This window comes from Peromyscus californicus, unplaced genomic scaffold (genome assembly GCF_007827085.1).
Source record: "Peromyscus californicus insignis strain IS unplaced genomic scaffold, ASM782708v3 Scaffold_16__1_contigs__length_79575227, whole genome shotgun sequence".
NCBI classification, from domain to species: Eukaryota; Metazoa; Chordata; class Mammalia; order Rodentia; family Cricetidae; genus Peromyscus; species Peromyscus californicus.
The window spans coordinates 28,422,308-28,446,772 of record NW_026294458.1 but is presented as its reverse complement, the minus strand read 5'-3'; the positions used below and the strand labels follow the sequence as shown (position 1 = coordinate 28,446,772).

The following is a 24,465-nucleotide window of genomic DNA, read 5'->3' as shown; positions in this document are numbered from 1 at the left end:
CCACCCTCCTTCCTGCTTTCCACCTGATACCATAGGGAATCCCGACACTTGTCCAGCGTCCCTTCAGGTTTTCAGGGAGACTCAGCAGGAACCAACATCTTTGAAGAAGTACAATTTGTGTCTCGTTTCTAAAAAGCTCCAGGGCCCATCAGCAAAATAAAATCATGCCCGATCTCTGCAGCCTTCCTCAGAGAGCCCAAGGGACTGATTCAGGAATGTTCGCTGGGGCCCCACGAAGTTCAAACCCTGGACTGGGGAGAAGATTCCACAGCCTTGTGATTTTTTTTCTTTGGTGATTTCTCTGACGCACTGTGAACATGTCTGTTCTCCACCCCATGTAGTATATCCCAGCCAGCAACAACAACACCCCAATCCACGGCTTTTATATCTACTACCGACCCACAGACAGCGACAATGACAGTGATTACAAGAAGGACATGGTGGAAGGTGAGAAGATGTGCTGTTGATACTGTTCCCTTCGCTGGCAAGGGGGTCTGGGTGTCGGCAAAACCTCCTCTGTGCTCAGTGTCATTGAGTCTTTTGTGACTCACCTGGAGCCATCCAGTCAAAAGACTCAGCATGCTTCTTTCTTAATGACCACAGCAAAGCAGAAACGTGGGTGGTCCCCAGATCATTCTCTAGTGCCTCCTGTGCTGGTCAGTGGCCCTAGCTTAGACCAACAGCTTTGTCTGACTGTGTGAGCAAGGCTAAGCAAGCAACATGTGCGTCACCATGGTGCCTCTCCCTCTCCTTCCCAGGGGACAAGTACTGGCACTCCATCAGCCACCTGCAGCCCGAGACCTCCTACGACATTAAGATGCAGTGCTTTAACGAAGGAGGAGAGAGCGAGTTCAGCAACGTCATGATCTGCGAGACCAAAGGTGATTCTCCCGGGGTCCCCTCCCATCCTGGGGATTCCCGTGAGGTGGAGCGGAGTCTTGCTTCCATCCACCCCGGTATCCCTTTCCAAGAAAACGCTGATTTTCCAAGGATCCCAGACCTCATCAGTTGCCTCCCTTCCTACTTGCTTGTGTTTTGTGTTAACACAAGCAGGTTACCTTCATGATGGCTTCAAGGACTTGAGAATCAACGGAACCATGAACTCATTAGGAATAGAACCCATCTTAAGATGGAAATGTTCTGTACATGCTCTATTTCTTGGTATTTGGTCTTTATATGGGTTGGTTTATTTAATTCTGCTGCAGCCTGGTGAGATGAGAAGGAGATCTGAACCTCAGGAAACTTACTATATATGCATCTTGGCCAAAGGTATATAGCCAAGATGGAGCAGAACCTGCCTCAGACAGTTCCATATAGCTACAGGCCCAGGCTCCTTTCCTGCACTAAAACATATTAAACGTGTACATGGCACTTGTTAATATGTGGGCATTGCTCGTGTAAGTAGGTATTGTTTTGTCCAGTTTTTACTCATTTTTACTAATTCTACAAAATGAGTAAATCTGTGTATTGCCAAGGACATAATCAGAAGATCACAAAGGAATCCAGAGAAAACAGCACTCTCCTGTGGCTGAAGCCACAGGGTTCTCTGCCCCACTTTCCATTGCCTTTGGTCACTTCACCCATACTCACTTAGCACCAACTGTGTGCACGTGGCCTTGGTACCACATCCACGGAAGAGAGGAACACGTGGGCACACAGCCCAAACTCTGGTATCAGTTTGAACATAGAGTACTCAGGGAGAGCAAGCAGCTTCATAAGGCCTTCTTAGGTCTTCAGGCTGATTCTTTAGGCTGGAATGAGGAGGGAGTGGCCTGGGGGACATGCCAAGCCTTAAAAAGTGGCTCCAGATGGGAGGAGGAGGAGGAGGAGGAGGAGGAGGAGGAGGAGGAGGAGGAGGAGGAGAAGGGGCAGCTCAGGGGAGAGGCCAGAGGCACCAGCAGCAGGTCACTGAAGGACGCCAGAGGAGGAGCTAGTGCGGTTTGCAGGGATGATGAGGTAGAAGAGGTCCTCGTCGGGCTTCTTTGTAATAAGGGCCACGGGTGGGCTGAGGGGAGAGAACTGGAGCTCTGAAGTAAAGGTGGAGAGAATGGTTTTCATCATTGCCGTTGGGCCGGACCCGGGTCGATTGCATGCTGGGTTGGGAGACAGCAAGCTTGAGGTTTTCTTTGAAGTGCTGCTCAGGGGGCTGCCGTCTATCGGAATGGAGAGGGCAGAAAGAGAAACGGACCACCTGGGAACGGAAGGAGAGAAGGGCTGGGAAGGTTTCCAAGTGGCTGGTTCTTTGGGGACGCCGAAAGTGTCTGATAAAAGCAGCAGGTCTCCTGCCTCCAGAGTCCTTAGGACATAGGAGGCATCATGGGAACAGACGGAGAGGAGCTGGGACCATCATCTCCCAGGATCGGAGGAGGCAGGAAAAAGATGAGTGGTGCTAGGCCATGGGGCTGTGACATCGGAAAACTTTGTCTGACTGTGTGAGCCAGGCTAAGCAAACAACATGTGTGTCACCGTGGTGACTCTCCCTCTCCTTCCCAGGGGACAGGTACACGGCAGAGTCCATGCAGGTTCTCCTGCTACCGCAAACCCCAGTGAGGAACATAAGGTTTAACGTCCCGACTTTGATGCGAATTTACCAATTATCATCTGTCCCACGATGTCCCCAAACGCCCTTCTCCTTGCAACCCAAGCTAATGTCCAGCACTTCACATCCCTTAATCGACCTAGAAATAGCTGAGCTGTGGGAAGGGTCTTTCGCCTGAGCTCCTCCACGTCTCTCATGCGTATTAATTGTTCTTTCGGAGAACACAGTTACCCCTGTCCACTCTGACTCGGCGCTTGGCTCACAAACATGTACGTTAAAATATGTTTCAGGCCACGCCAACAACGCATTTCACATTGGGTACCGGTGTCATGATAAGTTACGGACCTGATCCAAATAAGGGATGTTGAGACCCCCATCTTGGGAGCTTGGCCCCATTTCCTATATCCGTTGGAACCGAGGGGTGCTGTATGTTCCTATTTGTTGTAAAGAGAATGACAGAGAAATAGACACTGATGTGAGTTTCGTCTTCAATTGCAGCTCGGAAAATCTCTGGTCAGCCTGGTCGGCCCCCACCCTTAACTCTGGCCCCACCACAGCCTCCACCCCTAGAAACCATGGAGCGGCCGGTGGGCACCGGGGCTATGGTGGCACGTGCCAGTGACCTGCCCTATCTGATTGTGGGGGTTGTTCTGGGCTCTATCGTCCTCATCATCGTCACCTTCATCCCCTTCTGCCTATGGAGGGCCTGGTCTAAACAGAGTGAGTACCACACCTCAGCACGGACGGGAAGGAGCTTGGGGAGGGAGGAGGTCTCTCAGCCCAACATGCAGGCAGGTGCCCAGGCAGGGCCAGATGGTCCAGCTCCACCTCCCAGACAGCTCAAGCTACCAGGTGACCCCAGAGGTCCCACAGAAACAGTGACCATCTGGAGGCAAGCCTCTTCTCTCCTGGCTTGCAGTCCAGTCACACCTCTGGTCTTGGTGTTTACCTGCCCCATGTTTTTCTAATGTCTGGAGCTGTTTCTTGAATGTTCATATTCAAGCTGCCCCCACCTCTTCCCATTTTCAGCTCTTCTGTCCAGCAGGGGCTGCCTTGAGCCTTCCCTTCCCTTCCTAACCTGCCTTGCCCACTAATTTCTGCTTCAAATAGCAATAGCCTCAGCTGACTCCCCCAGTAACAAGGACCCTTTCCACTCACCCTCACTCCCTTAGCTATTGCTCCATTATCTATCTTTCTCACTTAAAAGAAGAGATGGGTGATGGGAAGTTTTAGGAAAAGCATTCTCAGGTTCTAGGACACTTTCTGCCCATGTCCTCTGACACTAGGAGCGTGGGGCTTTTGCCAGCTGGAGGAGGCTAAGCACACCTCTGTCTCCTGCTCTTCCAGAACACACCACAGATCTGGGCTTTCCTCGAAGTGCCCTCTTGTCTTCCTCCTGCCAGTACACGATGGTGCCGTTGGGAGGGCTTCCAGGCCACCAAGCCAATGGGCAGCCCTACCTCAGTGCCATCAATGGACGGGCCTGTGCCAGCCGCCTGCACGGAAGCAGAGGATGCCCTGTGGCTGCGGTGGGCTGCCCAGGCAGGAAACCTCAGCAGCACTGCCCAGGAGAGCTTGCACAGGTAACGGGCTCATGGGTGTGGGCCCCAGGGGCACAGAGGGAGAGACATTCTCCCTGCTCATCCAGGGCTGCTGGGCTGGCCTCCCTACAGTCAACCACAGCTCACGCTGCTCAGTGGTGAGCACTGGGGAGTTCCCTGGCCTCCCGGTATGACCTTTCTTTCCTTCAAGCAGCAGGAAGATGCCAACAGCCTACTGAGACAGACCATTGTTGCCAATGGATATGACCCCCAGAGCCAGCAGGTTGCCAGGTAACCAGGCCCCTCCCACCCCTGCTTTTAGTCCCAAGCCCCAGAGCCTCCCATTCTCTTTAGTTCCTCGTGTCCAAAGTCTGTCATCCAGAGCTGAGCAGTGCTTCATGCAAGGATCCCCAAGTTTTCCATCTGTGCTCCATGCAGCTATCACCCCATGGTGAGGTGCTGTGTGCACAGTTATATCCTTCCTGCTCAGTTACCCCATGGTGAGGGTGCTGTGTGCACAGTTCTCATGTCCTTCCTGCTCAGTTACCCCATGGGAGAGTGCTGTGTGCACAGTTATGATGACCTTCCTGCTCAGTTACCCCATGGTGAGGTGCTGTGTGCACAGTTCTCATGTCCTTCCTGCTCAGTTACCCCATGGGAGAGTGCTGTGTGCACAGTTATAATGTCCTTCCTGCTCAATTACCCCATGGTGAGGTGCTGTGTGCATAGTTATGATGCCCTTCCTGCTGAGTTACCCCATGGTGAGGTGCTGTATGCACAGTTACTCTCTTCCTCAGTTACTCTATGGGTGAGGTACTGTGTGCATAATTATGATGTCCTTCCTGCTCAGTTACTTCATGAGCGAGGTACTGTGTACACAATTATGATGCTCTTCCTACTCAGTTATCCCATGGTGAGGTGCTGTGTACACAGTTACTCTCTTCCTGCTCAGTTGCCCCATGGTGAGGTGCTGTGCACACAGTTACTCTTTTCCTGCTCAGTTACCCCATGGTGAGGTGCTGTGTACACGGTTACTCTCTTTCTGCTCAGTTGCCCCATGGTGAGGTGCTGTGTACACAGTTACTCTTTTCCTGCTCAGTTACCCCATGGTGAGGTGCTGTGTGCACAGTTACTTTCTTCCTGCTCAGTTACCCCATGGTGAGGTGCTGTGTGCACAGTTCTCATGTCCTTCCTGCTCAGTTACCCCATGGGAGAGTGCTGTGTGCACAGTTATGACGCCCTTCCTGCTCAGTTGCCCCATGGTGAGGTGATGTGTGCACAGTTACTCTCTTCCTGCTTGGGAGCTTCGTTGTTTCTCGGCATCTGTTGCTCACTGGCTCACCAAAACCCTTGAGGTGTAACCGATTTCACCTGCAGGCCCCTGAACCATGTTCGCCACCGGCCGCAATAAAACTAAACTATCCCTGGCTGAATGAAGCGTGGCACCTCCTGATGTTCACAGGGGAACAACGGTGTGTGCTCTCAGCCCTGACCTGCTCTGGTACCTTCAAATACCAGGACATGTGCCAGAGCATGGGATCCGCCAGGCCCACTCCGCCCTGCCTTACCCATCCCGTCTGGTCTTGTACAATGCAGAGGTCCCAAGTCCAGCTCGGAGGAAGCCTCTTTCTTATACACGTTGCCTGATGACTCAACTCACCAGCTGCTCCAACCTCGAGATTGCTGTCACCGCCAGAAGCAACCCGTCACCACATGCCAGGCGGCAAAGAGAAGGGCACCTGAGGGTCCTGGGCTGGATGCTTCGTGGGACCCTCCATATCACTCAGGTCAGCCAGGGGCAATGGGGAAAACTGTCCCATGGGGTCTCCCATAACCCAGTAATGGCTTCAAGGAGAAGAGGCAACTGTCTTCAAGGAAGCATTTGGGAGTCAGGGTGGATGGCCACTGCCCTTTGTTACTAAAGGCCCGCACAGGGGGGCGGGGAAGGAGGCAGGGGGTGGGCACGGGGCCTCACCAGGTCAGTCTGACCAGTCCACTGTAACTGAGGTCCTCAAAGTCTGAGAAGAAAGGCATTCTGTATTCCAAAGGAAGAAGCCTGTTTGTTCTCTCCATTTCAGAATCAGGGCCATTCGCAGACTCTGCCTCTCATCACATGGAGGCTTCTTTAATCCCTCGCTCTGTTGGGTCATGTCTTAATTGGGGAGTGATTCTCGTCACTCATCAGGGAGCCATGTTCGCACACACATCATCCTTCCAACCGTGTGCTGCCACAGAACTTGTTCCTCCAAGGGTCATCCCCGCCCATGGCTCCCTCTGTACCCTACTTCAAGCCAGTCTGCTAGGAGTTGGTTGGGGACACTTGGTACTTCAGAGAATTAGCTGGTGTCGCTTAGCTTCCAGGACGCGCATGCCCATTTCATGCCGATCCTGGACCGTCTCTAGGACATTAAATTCTAAATGACCTTCAGCTCCCAGAGCTGGACCAAATCATCACAAAAATAAGATAAGGTTGGACAAGGGCAATGGATGGTAAACCACAGCCTGAATCTAGAAAGAGCTGGGGCTCCCTTTGTGTCTCGTATGTATAGCCCATGGCCGCAAGCTGAGTGCTTTGGAGTCTACAGTCTCTGGTTCCCACATAGGTGGTTAGTAAGCGGTCCTCTCCTTCGTGAGCCACTGTGCCCAGTGTGCCCAGTGTGCCCAGTGCAACCAGTGTAGCCAGCCACACATAGAGATTAGCTCAATATTGTTCCGTCAGTCTGGATTTTAATGTTGCCTACATTTTTCCTCCCCATAGGACCACGGTGCTGTTTGGGCCTTGTACCAGTTGAAGAAGTAGACAGTTTTGACTCCTGCCAAGTGGGTGGAGGAGACTGGAGTCCCCAGCACCCTTCGGGGGCCTACACAGGAAAGGAACTTGGGGTGCGGCTCTCTCCCAGCCCATCAGTTCACGTGTCCTTTGAAACACCACCTCCCACAATTTAGGCCGAAGCCGATATCCCAGAAAGACTATATATGGTTTTTTTTTTTTTTTTCAAAGAGACAGAGAAAAATTGGTATTTATTTTTCTATTATAGCCATATTTATATATTTATGCACTTGTAAATAAATGTATATGTGTTCCTATAATTCTGGAGAGATAGGGAATCCTCCCCTTTATGGCGCAAGAGAGAAAACAAGTAGCAAGATAGGCAGATTCCAGTAGGACTGAGTAGCACAGTCTGGCAGGCTTCAGATGGCCCACAGAACCTTCCAAGTGCCCTCAGGCAAGTTGGCGGAAGAACCCTAAGCGCACTGTTCACGAAGTTGCATGCATGAGGGAAACAGAAAAGGCCATGCTGCTGCAGACTGGAGCCACCCGGAAGCCACTCAGACTTGGTGGCACAGGACACGCTTCCAAGATGCCACGAGAAAAGACCCAGATGTGTACAGCACTCTAAGCATTAACGACCATCCAGAGTCAATAATCTGTGGCAACATATCTCTGTAAAAACAAACACTGTAACTTCTAAATAAATGTTTAGTCTTCTCTGTAACCTTCAACTTAGTCATGTATGAGTCAGCGTTTTCTTTAGATGTTGGGAGCCCTGTCTTGGAGTAGCTGGAGAAAATAACTGCTCGTGACGATTCCTAATCCATCAAGCGATAAAATCTGGAAACAGTAGCAGATGTTTTTCATATTTTTGTCTTTTTAAACAATGTACGTTGTGTTTGGACTCATGTAAAATGATATTTGTAACTGTTTACTCCAAGAGGGAATATACAAAACAAAGCAGGTTCCCTGCTCTCTAACTGGACTGGAGGTGAATGTCTGTCTATTGTAGGAATGAAGCTAATCCTTCTTATGTACGGGTGTGTGAGCGTGTGTGCGTGCGTGCATGCGTGTGTGTGTGTGCGTGTGTGTGTGTGTGTGTGTGAGCATGTGTGTGTGTGTGTGTGTGAGCATGTGTGTGTGTGTGTGTGTGTGTGTGTGTGTGTGTGTGTGTGTAAAAGACCAAATATTGCCTCCAAAACACCATTTAGTTTAGTGCTATGCTCCACATGAACATGTGGTCTCCAATAGATTCCCTCCCCTTCTTTCTAGAGTTACCATGCTGGAGGAGTTGACTCATTTCAAACCAACATATTTTTAGTGTTGTTTCACCAAAAGACCATCCAAAGATAGGTAGTAGGGGTGTGTGTGTGTGTGTGTGTGTGTGTGTGTGTGTGTGTGTGTGTGTGTGTGTGTGTGTGTGTAACTGGACATAACTGAAAACTGAACATTTCAATGCAAGTCTTCACACATTTCAAGTGTTCATTGTGTGGGGAGGGATTGTATGTTTCAGGAAAATGAGGAGTTGAAATGCTGCCTGGCACTTTTAATCTTATCAAGAGTTGTATCAAACTCTGCTTCTACTCAAAGAATTTGATAACAGGATCCTAAGAAGCCCCGGGAAACGCCTTCAGTCTGATTGTTTGGGATGAGTCCACCATCTGCTGGCCAGAAGAAGTACTGCACCTGCCCTTCTGTAGCCTTGCATCCATTTCCCATAAACAATTCGAATCTGAAAAGAACCTTCCTCAAAATGCAGCATGGTTTTCAGCAAGGCAGTACTTTCAAAGTATTTATTGAGATGACTATAAAGAACAAAGAAATTATAGGAATGTAGTGGTGTAATCCTGGAAGAGAAGAAGTAAGATACATGACTTCAGACACTGACAGAGAAGCCTTCCAGGTCCCTGAAGGAGAGCAGTGGGCAGAACTAATGTTCAGAGTCTGCTAATCCAGCTCTAATCTGAGCTGTACTTCACCTACCAGACTGTTGGAAGCCTATTTTTTAAAAACCTTATTTTGTTTTTTACCTCTTCATGAGCTAAACTAATTGTCAAAGTGGGCTTTGGTGAACTCCACTAAAACCAACATAAGACAACCTGCTTCCGGTATGCATCCCTTCAGACTCTGAAGGAGTTCCCCAGCCTTTCTAGGATCCTGTTTATCAAATCTCCAGAGTCTAACCAGAGACACCCAGATGATCTGAGACCAGATTCTTGAGTCCCACAAACCCTCTCTGGGTGAGATGATACATTTTTAAAGCTAAGGTTTGAGGCAGATTTTTTTGTACATTAAAAAGCAATGGATGCTGTGGTTAGCATTTGTTTGCTTTAATTAAAAAAGACACACATAGCTGGGTGTGGAGATCAGGTTGCTGCATGCTCCTCCATATTGTGTGAAGCAATGGCTTCTGGGTGGCCTTCCCCTGAGTTGCCCCCTTTTACATCAGTAGAAATCCGGAGGAAGAATGACGTCACGTCTTGTTCATACACAGGGACACTATTGTGTCCAACGTGAACCCTGGGGAATGGACTGGTAAGTTAACTTATCCTTTCAAGTAAAATGGTACTGCCTACCAGCTTACCGAAGATGGGGAACATGTAGGTAGACGCATGCATGTGTTAAAATTATATCAGAAAAACTGGGTCAGAGAGAGCTTACTGGATACACCTCAACTCTCACCTGGGCACCATAAAAAGGATACCTGACACTGTGATGTCAGCAGGCTTTGAGCAGTCATCAGGACCCCAGAAAGTGTGCCACGGGCTATTGAGATACAAAGCATTCTAGAGGCTTTGTTGTAGGGGCAGTCCATTCTAGATGGCTGACATTGGTCCATTTGGACCCAGTCCTGAGTCTTGCATCAAAGGTCCGGCATTCTGCTGTGAGGTCAGTGGTTCTCAACCTTCCTAACGCTGTGGCCCTTTAATACAGTTCCTCATATTGCGGTGACCACACCCATAAAATTATTTTCATTGCTACTTCATAACCGTAATGTTGCTACTACTACAAACTGTAATGTAAATATTTTTGGAGATAGTTTGCCGGAGGGGTCACAACCCACAGGTTGAGAACCACTTTAATAGGGTCAAAATCCAAAGTTATTGCCAGATAGCTCACTGGGCTGGATCACGTGACTTGGTTCATCTGGGCTTGGCTTCCAACTGGCCTCTACATCTAACCACTTGCAAGGACTCTCTGCATCCATGTCAGCTCCCTTGCTGCCTGTAGTAAGGCCCCGCTGAGCTCCTCGGCCTCTACCTTCTTTGGAGGCATCTGTAGGCATTACTGTATGAAATGTAACCTGTGATCTGAGAGCTAACATTAGTAAGTAAGAGTATCGTCCAAGTCTACAAATGTCAACAGGCAGCTAAGGGAGGAAAATTGAGACGACTTGGCAAATTGTAGCCCATAAAACTGATGCACCTTGGGACTATGTTATGATTCAATACATTCTGACACTGTGGAAAGGCACAGGTGTGTCTGTCTACATTGCTGGCCATGGTGCTCACAGATGTGCAGTATAAAAACTGGGAGAGGTTCTGTAGTACAGCCTCTACCAGCAGAGGTTTATCATTCGTGCAGGGGCAAACAATACACCTGGGAATCCAAAGTGTCACTACTGGAAGGACATCAAGTGTCAGGGAGACCATTCTGCAAGGGGTGCAGCCATGAACTTCAATCAACCTTTCGTGAGGCGGAAAGTACACTCTTGAGTTTACAATGTCACACATAGTCAAAACTGGCTGCTAGAATTAGTCCCTCAAGGAGATGAAAATCTAATTCATCCCTTCCTCACCTAGATCCAAGCCAGTAATGGCTCAAGTGAACCCCAGCAGAAGGCACAGGGCCCGGGGAAAGTTAGAGGGGAGTTATGGAGAATTCCGCTGGAGTTGCAAAGAGCCTAGAGAAAAGCGTCCCTTACTTATTTTGGAAAATGTGAGCCTCTGAATTGAGGAGTCTGCAGAAATGGTGGGTGATTCAGGAAGCCGCCTCTGCCAACCCAAAGCGAGCTATTTTACTGCGTCTGTCTGCATTTCCTCAATCCCGAGCCCTCAAATAGCTGTTTTATGAAGTCAACAATAACAACGTTCACATTTGCATTTCTTATTCTAAGTTATTATTGGCAAGATGGTTTGCCTTTTTTCTTTTATGTCCTTGCACAGACTATTTAACACAAACAGTTTATTTTCTAAAGATCCAAGGACTAAGAAAAGGAAGTTTTCTCACTGATTGCTGAATAATAGTTTTTCTTGCCAATGGCTAAATATTCAGAATACCAGAAAAACAGATGATTCTGAGAACACAATATATAACAGCTGCTTTCTTAAATTATGAGATTTAACCTTCTTCATTACTCAACTTGGGCTGGAGATGTCTATCCTGTCTTCACACAGCCATAATTACATGTCAAATGTCACAATTATGTCTAACATGGAAAAATAGGGTTAATTCACATAGCAGGGTGCTTTTTTATGCTCTCCCTATGGTTCACTTTAAATGAGAGGATTGTTGTGGGTGATAGGAAGTAGACCTGGTGAGTTCTGCCACAGCTCTTGAGTGGGAAATGAGAAGACAGAGAGTTTAAGCATCCATGGACTTCATTTCGTTCTCCTGTGTGGATGTGATGGGCGGGAGGATGAGCCCCCCTTTCTTCCGAAGAAGGGCAATCTCCTCCTTCAGAGCCAAGATCTTTTCTGACTGGCTTTCGACCAGCTCGGTGACCTTCTGTCTTGCCAGTGTATCTGCTTTCCGAGGGCCCTGGAAGGCATTTCCCTGTTTGGGGAAAATAATACCTTTCTTACAGTCCATTTAAACAGTGATCAGGAGACTTTTACCTCTCTACTAAAATCTTACTCTTAAAATGTGTGCCTTCGGACAACTTTTAAAATTCAAGCCTGCTTCAGAAGTACTTTAAACTATCTTATCAGTCCTTCACAACTTGGAGAGCTCATCAGTGGGACTGGGGCAAGACACAAAGAAAGATTTAAGGAACCTGAGATGGGAGAGAAGTCCTTCACGCTGGCGTCTAGTTGACTCTCACCAGCTGAAAGTCAAGAATTCTAGTACAGTTAAAATCTGTTGTGAAAGTTGCCTGCGGAGAGGCAACATTCTTTTTACAGATATTGCAAATAAAAAATGTTAAAATAGCAATGAACTATGCATAAAGTGGAAGCACACATGACCTTAGGGCATGGCCTTTCTTCTTCCCTGGCTGAAAATCTGCGATTTTCTGTAATCTTACAAATAAGACTATATAAACTTCGCTTACAATAAAAACATATCAGCTCCCCTGTGCAACCCTCGTGGCCTATGGTTTTCTCTGTCTGTAATCTCATCTTACATTCTGAACAAGTTCCCAGCTGATGTAGTTGCTGTTCCTCAGGGGACCATAATCAGAAAACACCCGGTTTAAATTATTTCCAGGATGCTTAAAGAAAATGTTTTTGCAGATGCTATGGAAGATGTTGGGCCACTAGAGGACAAGGCTCTGTAGTAAGCACATCCTCAGGCTCAATATGGATTCCACAACGACCAGTTGAAACACTCAAAACAAATAGCAAGCATTTCATGAGGTAACGCATATGATTACACAGTTCAAAATGCCTACTTCCTATCAAGGCAAATGAGCATATTGAAAATGGACCCTGACACCAACTAATTTCAGGGAGCACATTGGTATTATTAGTTATGCTTAAATAACCTTCCCTCTCCAAGATCAAGGCAAAATCTATAGATGAGTATTCATATAAGTTCATGGCATGCAAGAGACATTTGACAAAGCTAGTCCCCCCAGGAAACCACTCTCCCGTGGCTAATACTGAGTCAGTATCCAGAAATAGATGGCCCGGAAGGTCTGTTTAAATGCCAGTGCTTGGCGGGACCTTGGGTTCTGCAAAGGGCCAGAAGAAAAGGAACATACCTGCTGGTTCTGGAGTGTGTTCAATCTGGAATCAAGTTTCTTCTTCTCGATGCACAGATCATTCATCTGGTGAAGCTTCTTGGTGTGTTCTTTTGTCTTCATCATTAGCTCCCAGCGCACCTGGGCGATCTTTTCCTGCCAGGGAAGGAAGGTGGGACACGGGCTGAGTGACTAGGACAGGAAAGAAAGAAAAAACGAGTGTCCAGTTCTACCAAAGCCGTCATTGGGACATAGCTCTACAGTACAGTGTTGGCCAAGCAGGTATCAGGCCCTGGGTTCGATGATACTTAAGACTAGAAAAAAAAAAGTGAATTTAAAACCAATCATGAAAAGGGAACACTAGGTGTACATGAAAATATAATCTGAAGCCAGTGTGAAAACCTAAGCAGAAGCACTGCATTGAGTCTGGTTTGATTAAAGAAAACGGTGAAACCCTTGCTGCCATACCTGACGACTTGAATTCCATCACTAGGACCCACTTGGTGGAAGGTGAGAACCCACTTCTGCAAGCTGCCTTCCACAGATGCACTATGGTGCTGGTGTATGCACATGCAAATAACTATAGACATGTACTCTATTTAACTGTGCTGAGGATCGAACCCAGGACCTTGCACAGGCTAAGCAAGTACTGTCGTCACTGAGCTACAACCCCAGTCCCTACACACGTTTTCTCATTTCCAAACTGGAGCAGCAGGCCAAAGCTATTTGGTAGAGCAACAGGATTCTCAGAGAACAACGTGCCATGTCCAAAACCGTGAGAGCATATCCACTGTAACGCATCACACATTGTATATGCAACCTAGACTCTAAAACCCGGTTCTGCTGCTGTCTCTTCCAGATAGACAAGACTCTCCAGTAAAGAAGTGAGACAGGAGCTGGGCGGTGGTGGCACACGCCTTTAATCCCAGCACTCAGGAGGCAGAGGCAGGAGGATCTCTGTGAGTTAGAGGCCAGCCTAGTCTACAAAGCCAGTTCCAGCCACTTAAGCCTCCCCAGGATTTTCTAATTCCCTGAAGCACAGCCAACAAAGACGGCCCCTGCCCTTCTCACCTCCCACATCCTTAGTTCCTTGGCATTTGATAGTTCCTTTCGAAGCTTTTTGATCTTCAGTTCTTCGAGTGTTGTGTTCACAGAGAGTGTCTGGAGGGCTTCCAGATCGATCACTCGGCCGAACTTGCTGATCATCAGTTCTCGGACTGTTTCTTCCATTTCTGAAAGACCATCACTGTCTCAGTCTCCAACCGTTAGTTAGTAAATGAACAGAGCAGTTGCAAGAAAATGCCAAGGAACCACTTTTGCAAAACTGGAAAGATTTTTTATGACCAAGAGATTTTTTCCCCCGGGGATGTTTACTTGCTGCTTTTCTTACTTAAAATGCTGGTTTGCGCCGGGCGCTGGTGGTGCGCGCCTTTAATCCCAGCACTCGGGAGGCAGAGCCAGGCGGATCTCTGGGAGTTCGAGGCCAGCCTGGGCTACCAAGTGAGTTCCAGGAAAGGCGCAAAGCTACACAGAGAAACCCTGTCTCGAAAAACAAAAAACAAACAAACAAAAAAAAATGCTGGTTTGCAGACAGCCTTCTTCATTTTCAAAATGCCGTGTAAAATGGACTCCTTTTCCCTGAGGGGGCTGGGCACTCCCACCTCTGCTCCTCCGTAACTACTGGCAGGCTCCACGTGCATTGTTAAGTGATCTGATTGTTCTAATTGACATTTACAGAATCTACTATTAAGAATGGAGCAGATGCCAGGTGGTGATGGCGCACACCTTTAATCCCAGCACTCGGGAGGCAGAGGCAGGTGGATCTCTGTGAGTTGGAGGCCAGCCTGGTCTACAAAGCCAGTTGGTCTACAGAGTGAGATCCAGGACAGGCACCAAAACTACACAGAGAAACCCTGTCTCGGAAAAAAAAAAAAAAAAAAAAAAGAATGGAGCAGGCACTTTGTAGAACGTTCTATCGCACTCCAAGCAAATGTTGCAGAAAGTCCTTGAGGTCCTGCTCAAGACTCCCCTGGTCTGCTCCGCCCCACCCCACTGTTTCCCACACCTCTTCTCCTTTGCTCCACTCCACATCTAATCTCGGAAAATAATAGTCAAGAGTCTTTTCCAAAGCTATATAAAATACAATAGTTTTACAGGGTTCCAAATTAACGTACTAGCTAGGAATACATGTAAATGTGTGTATTGTTTTCTTATTTTTTTTTTAAAGAAATGCAACACTGAACACGTAATTGGCAATAGTGGCCCTCTCTGGATAAGGAAAACAAGAGAATGCATCTCTCACAAGCAGGTACTACAATACTGGTTACATTAAGCTGGGAGGTACATTGATTGTATTCATTTTGTTTTGATACTTGATAACTTACATATAAATTCCACATACCAAACACTATTTTAAAAAGTATTTTAGGGGTTGGGGATTTAGATCAGTGGTAGAGCACTTGCCTAGCAAGCGCAAGGCCCTGGGTTCGGTCCTCAGCTCCAGAAAAAAAAAAGTATTTTAAAAAGATGATTATTGTCAGGCATGGTGGCACATGCCTTTAATCCCAGCACTCAGAGATCAGACACAAGCCGATCTCTGTGAGTTTGAGGCCAGCCTGGTCTACGAGTTCAAGGACAGCCAGGGCTGTTACACAGAAAAACCCTGTCTTGAAAAAAAAAAAAAAAGATTATCTTCCTACCTTCCTATTATGTATGTTACATTACACACCACCTTAATTTTAGGTAGATTACAAACACAAGGTAAGTAACATTAATAATAGAGGAAACTAAAAAAAATAGTTTAAAAAACCCTGACAAAAAGCATATACATTTATTATGTATAACATGCCATTCTGAAATGCGATTTGTAGAAGGGTCAAATTGAGGTAATTAAATATATTACTTCATAAGTTCATCCCCACTCCACCGTGTGTGTGTGTGTGTGTGTGTGTGTGTGTGTGTGTGTGTGTGTCTAGAGCACTTAAAATCTATTCTCTTTTTATGATTTATTTATTTTTATTTTTCGTACATTTGTGTTTTGCCTACATACATGTCTGTGTGAGTGTGTCAGATCCCCTGGAACTGGAGTTACAGACAGTTGTGAGCTACCCTGTGGGTGCCAGGAATTGAACCCAGGTCCTCTGGAAGAACAGTCAGTGTTTTTAACCTCTGAGACATCTCTCTAGCCCCTAAAATCTATTCTCTTAGCAATTTTAAGGAATACAATCCATTGTTGTTAATTAGTCACCCTGAAATTCTGTAGCACATAACCAACATCTCCCCCATCCCCCATCCCATCCAACAGGCCTCTACTAACCATCCAACTCTATTCTATGCTCCTGAGTTTTATTGATATTTCTTGAGGCAGGGCCTCATTATGTAGCCCAGGCTGCCAACAAATTTGTGGTAGTTTTCTAAAAGCTGAGGTGGCAGGTATGTGCCACCACTCCTGACAAATTAAACATTTTTTTTTATAAACCACTTATTAGTAAAATCATATGGTGTTTTATTTTTCAGTGCCTAGTTTATTTTGCTTAGCACAGTGCCCTCCAGATTCATCTATACTGTTATAAAATGACAGTGCCTTTTTTTAAGGCTACTGATATTTTGTTATGATTAGTAGCATATTTTCTTTGTCCACTCATCTGCTGATAGTACTCTTGGGTTTATTCTGTAGCTTGGCTCTTACAGACAGTGCTACATTGAGCACAGGTATGCAGACAGCTCATTGACATACTGATTTCATTTCTCTTGAATATTTATCCCATACAGGAATTGCTGGATCAAAACTTATCCTTTTTTTTTTTTTGGTTTTTTATTTTATTTTTTCAAAATAGGGTCTCACTATGTATGTAGCCTGGGCTGTCCTGGAAGTCACTTGGTAGCCCAGGCTGGCCTTGAACTCACAGAGATCCACCTGCCTCTGCCTCCCGAGTGCTGGGATTACTACTCCCAGCCAAAACTTATCTTTAAGAAAGGATTTCTTAAAAAGATACATGCTAAGTGTACATCATAAATAGATAAATTTACCATTTTAAGATTTAAAATGCCTTTTTTCAATTTAATATAAAGTTAAAAAAAAAGTTGACCCAATGAGAACACATAATGGACTAAAATCTTTAGAATTCCCTAAAATCAATTTAAAAAAACAAATGAAAAAGGAGCAAAAGATATAACAGATATTACAGAAAGGAGCATAAAATGGCAAATTGCTGGGCATGGTGGCGCACGCCTTTAATCCCAGCACTTGGGAGGCAGAGGCAGCCGGATCTCTGTGAGTTTGAGGCCAACCTGGTCTACAGTATGAGTTCCAGGACAGCCAGAGAAACCCTCTCTTAAAAAAACAAACCAAACCAAAAAAAAAAAAAAAAAAAAAAAAAAAGAATGGCAAGTAAGTGTGTGTATGAAAATGTTCAGTCTCACAAAAGAAATGTGACTAAAAAACACAATGAAGTATATTTGGATATCCAAATGTGTCCATGTGTCATGTGGGAACTGTGAAAAAAAAATTAGAGCCCAAAAGAAACAAATGAAGACCAGGCAGCTCTTACACACTGCTTTGTGGGGGACACCTGGGCTCAGTCACTCTGGGGGCAGTTCTGACAATATTTCGGAGAACTGAAAAATGCACAAACGCTCTTAGAACCCAGAGACCTTTTACACATGCATAAGGGATCATGTACAAAAGTCTTATGGGGATAGTGAAAAGTTAGAAATAACCAATGCTCATCAATCAGGGGCTGGAGAAGTAAATATGTTAATATTCATACGATGGAATACTACACTGTCAGCTAAACAGAATAAATTACCTGAAGCAATATGAATAAAAAAACATGGTCTTGAAAAGTCCACCATAGGCTCTGAGTATCATCACAGAAACATGCCGGGTGGTTTCCCATACTGTGTGAGAATACGTTGGCATGTATGCATCTGTACCAGGTGGTCAGTCCTGGAGGAGCAGCACATAGTACTAGAAAGAGGAGGGGCTTTGCTCTATCTGAAGCATGGTTATAGGTACAACGGAGACGATCACGTTGTTCTATATTTTCTCATTCACAGAAAGAGAGTGCATGCCAACATGGCTTCCCTGTCAAACAGGAAGTGAGGGGCCTGTGGTTTCCTCTCAGGGATGCTGGGTCAGTGGTTACTGTTTTCCAAGCTGGAAACCAGTCACCTGCTAGTTCCCTTATGTCCCGGTGCTCCTAGCGGTCCACGGGCCGAGCTACTCACTATGGATGGTTTTCGCCATCTCTCTCTTCTCCCGGATGAGTACCTTCCGCCTCTCCCTGCATTCTCTGTTAAGTTTCTGCTGCTTGGCGTTTTCCTCCTGGAGCTTTATGATTCGCTCTTGCAGCCGCCCCAGGGAGTGGTTAGAGAAGACCAAGGTTCCAGAAAGGTCGTTAGGAACCTCCCCAAATATCACATACTCTATCTACAAATACAGAGCAAAGCAAATGGAAATGAGAACCAAAGCAGACCAAGGCCAGACTGAAGGCAAGGCTTAGGAAACCTTTCTTCTCTGCCCTGTTGCTTAAAACCCCTCACACTGGGCCTTCTCTTTCTCACCCCTAGTGGCAACGATCTGGTAAACAGAAAGTTGCCCTCAGAGAAGCCACATTGGATCTCTCTGGGGACAGCAAAGTTCCCGGAACGGGTCTTGCCTGATACCTACTTCATAACAATGGGGCAAACATTTCAAGGATGACATAACAAACTGTTACCAAGAGCTCAACCAGTCCCACAAAATACCAATAAACTGATTTCTTGGAGTATTTCTTGCCCCTTAAGAATAGCCTCTTCTCTTAACATGGTAAGAGTCTACAGCAAGACTTTCTTTTCTCATTGATAAGAATTTCCACAGTTTAACGTAAGTTGTAATTCAAGTAAACAGTGGAAATCAACAGAGACTGGAAAAAAAAGAGAATATTTCTGTCTTGTCCTGACCTCCCTTATTAATGACATAAGAAGGCTTCCTTCTGCTCACTGGTTCACAGCTAACTAAAGATAGATGGAACAGGACCTGTGAGCAAGACCCAACATCTCAACCTCCAGCCATTTCATTCTTACATCATTTCTCCAGACCTGAAATGACTGGGCTGGTGAAATGACTATGGGCCAGAGAAGCATGCGTGTTTTGGTGGTTTTCATTAATTAGCAGTCTAAATGGGTAAGAAGAGTTAGGGATGTCATTCTGCAGGCAGAATCCTCCCACCAAGTGACATGGGACATCACTGCTGAGGCATGACTCTTTCTCTGGGAAAGTTGAGGTGTGGCGCTGCTTCTTTTGGGGAGGGGGAAAGGGGGTTCGGGAGGTCACCTGGTGGAGCTTGAGAGGGATGACAACCAGCAGCTCGTTCAGCCTCTGCTGTTTCTCTCGCTGATAAGCCTCCAGGGCCTCCTCGGCTGCATTCAGATTTGTCGCCACTACTTTGACCTGAACAAAGCCACATGAGACATATCGACACGCTTCAGTGGCAGGATATATATTCAAGGTGGTAAATGAAGGCACAATGGACACAGGGTGTGCTTTGGGGGACCATGACCCAAGCAAGACCTGAGTCTACACTGCAGCCCAGAAATGTGTGTTATTTTCTTCCTGCTGGGTTAGGATGCACATTCCCTATCAAGTCATTCCAGAGTCCAAGAACTGTAAAAGCTTTATAAACGAGGAGTCAAAAAAATGTCTCCCTCTCTCTTATTTTCTGTATGAAAAGCAGCCTTCGACATGATATCTTTGTCAGAATGGTAGAAGACTTCTTGTTGTTGTTGTTGTTGTAACAATGACCCAAAGAAATTTAATAAGAAGGTGTTTTAAAGCAAGAAGCTACAGCATCCCCAAAGCATATTCGTCATCTCCTAAAAACCCAACAGTGTTCCTGAACATTTTCATTTACAGAAAAAAAAAATCCATTAAAAAATCTAAGTGTGAATCAAGTCAAGTGACATTGTTCTAAACAAGAGTACCTAAGAGAGAAAGTCAAAAGAAAAAGGAGAAGGTAATAAAGTTCCAGAAGCTTAGCTTTGGGACCTCCAGCACACAAGGTGTTGGTCCCAAAAGACTGAGTCCAAAGAGAAAATACCAGAGTTTCTATTCTTATTTATCTTCATCTCATTTCTAAGAATGCTTCATAACCAATATTCCTTGAGTGTTATTTATAAATCCTACATTTATTATGTAATATGTTCTATATGCATTGCTTATAGAATTATGTCATCAAAAAAGTTGAGACAAACAAGTGACATAGAGAAAAAGCAGCCAGGCGGTGGTGGTGCACACCTTTAATCTCAGCACTCAGGAGGTAGAGGCAGGCGGATCTCTGTGAGTTCGAGGCCAGCCTGGTCTACAGAGCAACATCTAGGACAGCCACCAAAGCTACACAGGGAAACCCTATCTGGAAAAACCAAAAAAAAAAAAAAAAAAAAAGAAAAAAAGAAAAAACAATCATCCAAAGAGCAATGGCCCTGCCATACTGCAGACTTGTGATGCAGAGGGAAAGCTGTAGATAACATCTGATGCATTCCTCCTCTGAGAAGGCCTAGCAATGTCACGCCTATGATAGAGGAAGATGGGGAGCATGTTAGAAAACAAACAAGTAGGTAGAGCCCGTACTTTTTTGGAGCATGTATCATATTCTTTTTTCAGGTTGTCAACAATTTTCTTTTCTTCCACTAAGGCTTCCTCAATGTCTAGCCTTTTCTCTCGAAGTTGGAGGGCCAGTTCAAACAGACTCGCATCACAGTCTGAAAAGAGAGTGAAAATAGGAAGGCAGCCCTGTGGGATGGGGAGTGTGGTGGCACTAGGAACTTGTGGCACGTGGAGCTTGGAGATTTAGAATCAGTATCAACTATTCACAAATCCTCACTAGATCCTGCAAGGGAGGAATTATTTTCCTTCTTTTAAAAATGTGTGTGTGTGTGTGTGTGTGTGTGTGTGTGCGCGCGCATGTAGAGGTTAAAGAACAACCTCAGAGTCATTGTCTCTTGTGTAACAGTTTCCTCCAAGATAGAAACATCCTGCCCTTTAGGGAAGTTCCTTAAGCAGTGATGAAGCAACTCAAAACAGCTTCAGGAAGTCCCTGAAACTGACCAGATTCACTAGGCCCCTCCCTGCCAGAGTAGAGAAGCAGAAAAGACTCTCAGACAAGCCAAGCTGCAAAGAAGACTGAAACCAGACCAGCTGCCTGCAAGAAGCAGAAACCAACCGAGCTGCCTAGAAGAGGTTTGGACCAACTAAGTCACTTGGAAGGGACACTCTCCAATTTGTTGATCTGCCCACAGGCTATGCAGTGTACTCTAAGTTCCCAGCTTTTGTGAGCTGTCGCCCATACTGGGTGGCACCCATAGTCCTGTAACTCCAATAAAACTCATCAGTTCACCAAACTGGACTGCAGTGGTATCCATACTTTGGCCTGTCCTGGGCTTCCCTTCCGGGGTGAGTAGACGCGTGTTGCATCTCCCCAGGAAAAGTTCTGTCACACAGCAATGCCTCCTACCTTGTTTGGGACAGGTCTCTTGTTTCCCTGTAAATTCACTAGCCTAACTGACCTGCAAGTGCCTGGGGGTCCTCATGTTTCTGCTGCCCTGTCCAGCTTATGTGGGTTCTGGGGATTCAAACTCAGGTCCAAGCACTTCTTTGGCAAGAATCTTGCCCACCAGGGCCATCTCTGAAGCCCCAGTTGTCCATTTTGTAGATGAAAACCTGCATTCTAAGGGAAGTGATACGATGCAACCTGCAGGTGATGAAATGGCTGCAAGTGCATGCTTTTATTTGAGCTGTGTTACTCTAGCACCACGTTGACACACTGAAGGATGGACGGACATGTGTGGAGGGACTCATGGCAAACTGGCTCTGACAGGCCTTGCCCTTCTCCCCCATTCCCTCTGCCTTGGTGAGAACCGTTAGATTACATTCCTAAAGCTGATCACCAAGGCCTAGTCCCTTATTTGGCCACTCGTTCCTCCTGAAGCTGACTATTTGACTCACTTAATTAACATGCCCAATTAAAATTAAAAACCTCATCCTAACACGGGGTTTCCCCTTGTGCCTTTATAAACTGCCATTTGCTTATGGGCCACGTCTGTCTCCTCTTTATTTACAGACAGTCCTTCGTCCTCATCCAGGACAAATACCCCTGGCCACTTTCCCCTGCCCCTTTTCCCTTGTTCCCTTCCCCTTCTCCCTCATACTCTATTTCTTTCTCATCTATTATTCCTTGCTCTTTGTCCTTCTGGGGCAAATAAATCTCCACTGTGCTGAGAACTGGGTCTTGGGGGTCCTGAGCCAATATCAGGCCTTTTGGGGGGTTCTGAGCTGATCCTGTTCCCTTTCAATGTGAAATTAGAATACTGAAATAGAACTGTGTGTAGGTGGCACATGCCTGTAATCCTAGCAATAGGGAGGTGGAGTAACAAGGGCTGTAAATTCAAGGCCAGGCTAAGCTGCATAGTCAGACTCAATCTCAAAAACCTAACAGTTGGGAATGTAGCTCGGTGGCAGAGTGCTAGCCTAGCATGAATAAGAGCTTAAGGCTGACGCCTCAAACCACAAAACAGAATAGCCAAGCAGGATTTAGGAGCCCTAGTTTCAGGCCAGCTCAGCAATTAAACTGGCTGTGTGATGTTCAATCCATTTAATCCCACTGCACTGTAACAAAGTGACTTACAAGGTTTTCATTCTATTCATAAATATTGGAATTTTTATATTAGCCTCTTGTCAACTGGGTAGTGGTGGTGCACGCCTTTAATCCCAGCACTTGGGAGACAGAGGCAGGAGGTTCTCTGTGAGTTTGAGGCCAGCCTGATCTACAGAGCAAGTTCCAAAACAGCCAAGGTTACAAAGAGAAACTCTGTCTCCAAAAGCCAGAAAGAAAGAAAGAAAAAAGACTCTTGTCTTCATAATTAAAACAAGATTTAAGCTTTATTTGAAATGAAACTTCTAAATTTTGAGTAAAACTTTGTTTTAAATGTCTGGAAAATCCAATTACAAACAAAATAATATTGATTTTTCTACACTGAATTACTGAGATTGTAAGCATGTTGACTAACTGCTCTGGGATGTTTCACTAATTAAAACAAACAAAAAAAAGAGAAATTACCAACAGTTTCCAGGAAGGTACTATGGACTGCCCTTGCAGATTTGAAATAGAAAATTTGAGTGAGTTTGTAAAATAGAAAATATTGGTGTGTGTGTGTGTGTGTGTGTGTGTGTGTGTGTGTGTGTGTGTGTGTGTAAAGTACAATCTGACATTTACCTATACAATTAATTTGCTAATAATGCATAATATCTCTGAACCATCAGTCGGTTACCATAAATTAATTTGTTACTAATAAAAAACCTGTGTGAAGGATTAGCTAATACTCTTCCCAGAGAGCCCGCCCAAAGGGTTCTAGGCTTTGCTTCATACATTTGAACCCATTCTTTTCTTAAATTTTATTATCAGAGAGCAGATGACTAGAAAGGGACCCCCTCTGCACTGATAGCCTGCATCCCCACTACACAGCGAGCACGGGGCTCTGCCTCACTTACTGGTTGGGCAGATGGAGTCGTCAAAAACATCGTCTTCAGATCCCGATGCGTCCTCGTCACTCTCCAGGCTGGACTCCTCTTCGCTGGATTCCTCGCTCTCTTCATCTTCATCTAAGGAGAGAAAAGGACCTCATCAGCAGAGCAGACCCTGCAGCACCAAATGCAGTGTTTCCCAACAGTCGATTACTAGAGAACAGACTGTGTGAAGAGCTTAACACAGACCACGTGTTCTCTCCTCAGCTTGCTGAATCCAGTCACAGCGAGAATGCTGTTACACCAGCTTTGGGAACCCTCACCCTTGCCAGCCACCAAAATCCTCAAATTTCCCCTTCTTCTAATAGCTTATCATTCTGGCCTGCCTTCAGTGAAAATTCTGTTAGATTTTAGCAAAGAATTACCCTACTCGTTAGTAATTTTCTATCTACTGGCGGTTCCCTTGATCCTCTGTATAGGTTGTCATTTATTCTTGCAGCCAGAGTTGAATTCTATATTTTTCCTACCTCAAAACCCCATTTCAGTAGCCACCTGGACAGTCTGTATGGTTGCTCTTTAGCAAGGATCGTGAGTAACTTTTCATTACTATGTTGTATATAGTATCTTTATAAAATGTATATATGTATGAATAGTAAAACATATCATCCCCAAGATAAGTGAGTATAGACCCCTTTAGAATGTCCCATTTTGCTCTTAAAATACCATGGGAACATCTCTGAAGGCAGAGTAGAGGATTTGGGACATTCATCACTGCTAGCTAAAAAACAGCTCTCTCACTGCCACCAATACCACAAGGCAGCTGCAAAGATCACATGGTTTTGGCTGGACGTGGTGGCTCATGCTTGCAATCCCAGCATTTGGGAGGCAGAGGCAGGCAGAGTTCAAGTTCAAGGCCAGCCTGGTCTATATAGTTGTGAGTCCCAGGACAGCCAGGGCTACATAGAGAAACTCTGTACCAAAAACAAACAAGCAAACAAACAAACAAACAAAAAAAGATCACATAGGTAGCCTGCACCTCTCCCATCTTGCAGTACCAAGGAGATCCCCAGATGAGAGTCAGGGCTTTTGATATTGGTTATGGGTACCAAGTCTATCTCTACCATGTTGTCAATAGAGACTGCATGTGGGGACAGAACTCAGTCCCACACACAGCAGTAACAAGGAGGTCCCACTTTTATTTGGTGACAATGA

The 24,465-nt window shown here is 45.8% G+C and overlaps 2 protein-coding genes across 10 annotated transcripts in view; one reads left to right on the top strand and one right to left on the bottom strand.

Annotated features, from left to right (window-relative positions):
• Nucleotides 1-7,588, top strand: part of Boc (BOC cell adhesion associated, oncogene regulated) — a 76,564-nt gene extending 68,976 nt beyond the window's left edge. For 4 of the 6 annotated variants that reach the window (XM_052740787.1, XM_052740782.1, XM_052740784.1 and 1 more), the window contains 7 exons: nucleotides 342-447; nucleotides 759-881; nucleotides 3,038-3,259; nucleotides 3,887-4,122; nucleotides 4,292-4,371; nucleotides 5,677-5,867; nucleotides 6,839-7,588. In XM_052740787.1, the coding sequence (XP_052596747.1) occupies nucleotides 342-447; nucleotides 759-881; nucleotides 3,038-3,259; nucleotides 3,887-4,122; nucleotides 4,292-4,371; nucleotides 5,677-5,867; nucleotides 6,839-7,026 (1,146 nt within the window). In that variant the 3' untranslated portion in view covers nucleotides 7,027-7,588. The remainder of the gene's footprint in view (nucleotides 1-341; nucleotides 448-758; nucleotides 882-3,037; nucleotides 3,260-3,886; nucleotides 4,123-4,291; nucleotides 4,372-5,676; nucleotides 5,868-6,838) is intronic. The other 2 variants (XM_052740788.1, XM_052740786.1) reach the window with 1 other exon arrangement.
• Nucleotides 7,589-8,632: 1,044 nt separating this feature from the next.
• The window catches only part of Cfap44 (cilia and flagella associated protein 44), an 88,211-nt gene continuing 72,378 nt past the window's right edge, over nucleotides 8,633-24,465 (bottom strand). For all 4 annotated transcript variants that reach the window (XM_052740776.1, XM_052740777.1, XM_052740778.1 and 1 more), the window contains 7 exons: nucleotides 23,281-23,391; nucleotides 20,365-20,495; nucleotides 19,072-19,188; nucleotides 17,985-18,186; nucleotides 13,827-13,987; nucleotides 12,777-12,911; nucleotides 8,633-11,629 (listed from right to left, as the gene is read on the bottom strand). In XM_052740776.1, the coding sequence (XP_052596736.1) occupies nucleotides 11,438-11,629; nucleotides 12,777-12,911; nucleotides 13,827-13,987; nucleotides 17,985-18,186; nucleotides 19,072-19,188; nucleotides 20,365-20,495; nucleotides 23,281-23,391 (1,049 nt within the window). In that variant the 3' untranslated portion in view covers nucleotides 8,633-11,437. The remainder of the gene's footprint in view (nucleotides 11,630-12,776; nucleotides 12,912-13,826; nucleotides 13,988-17,984; nucleotides 18,187-19,071; nucleotides 19,189-20,364; nucleotides 20,496-23,280; nucleotides 23,392-24,465) is intronic.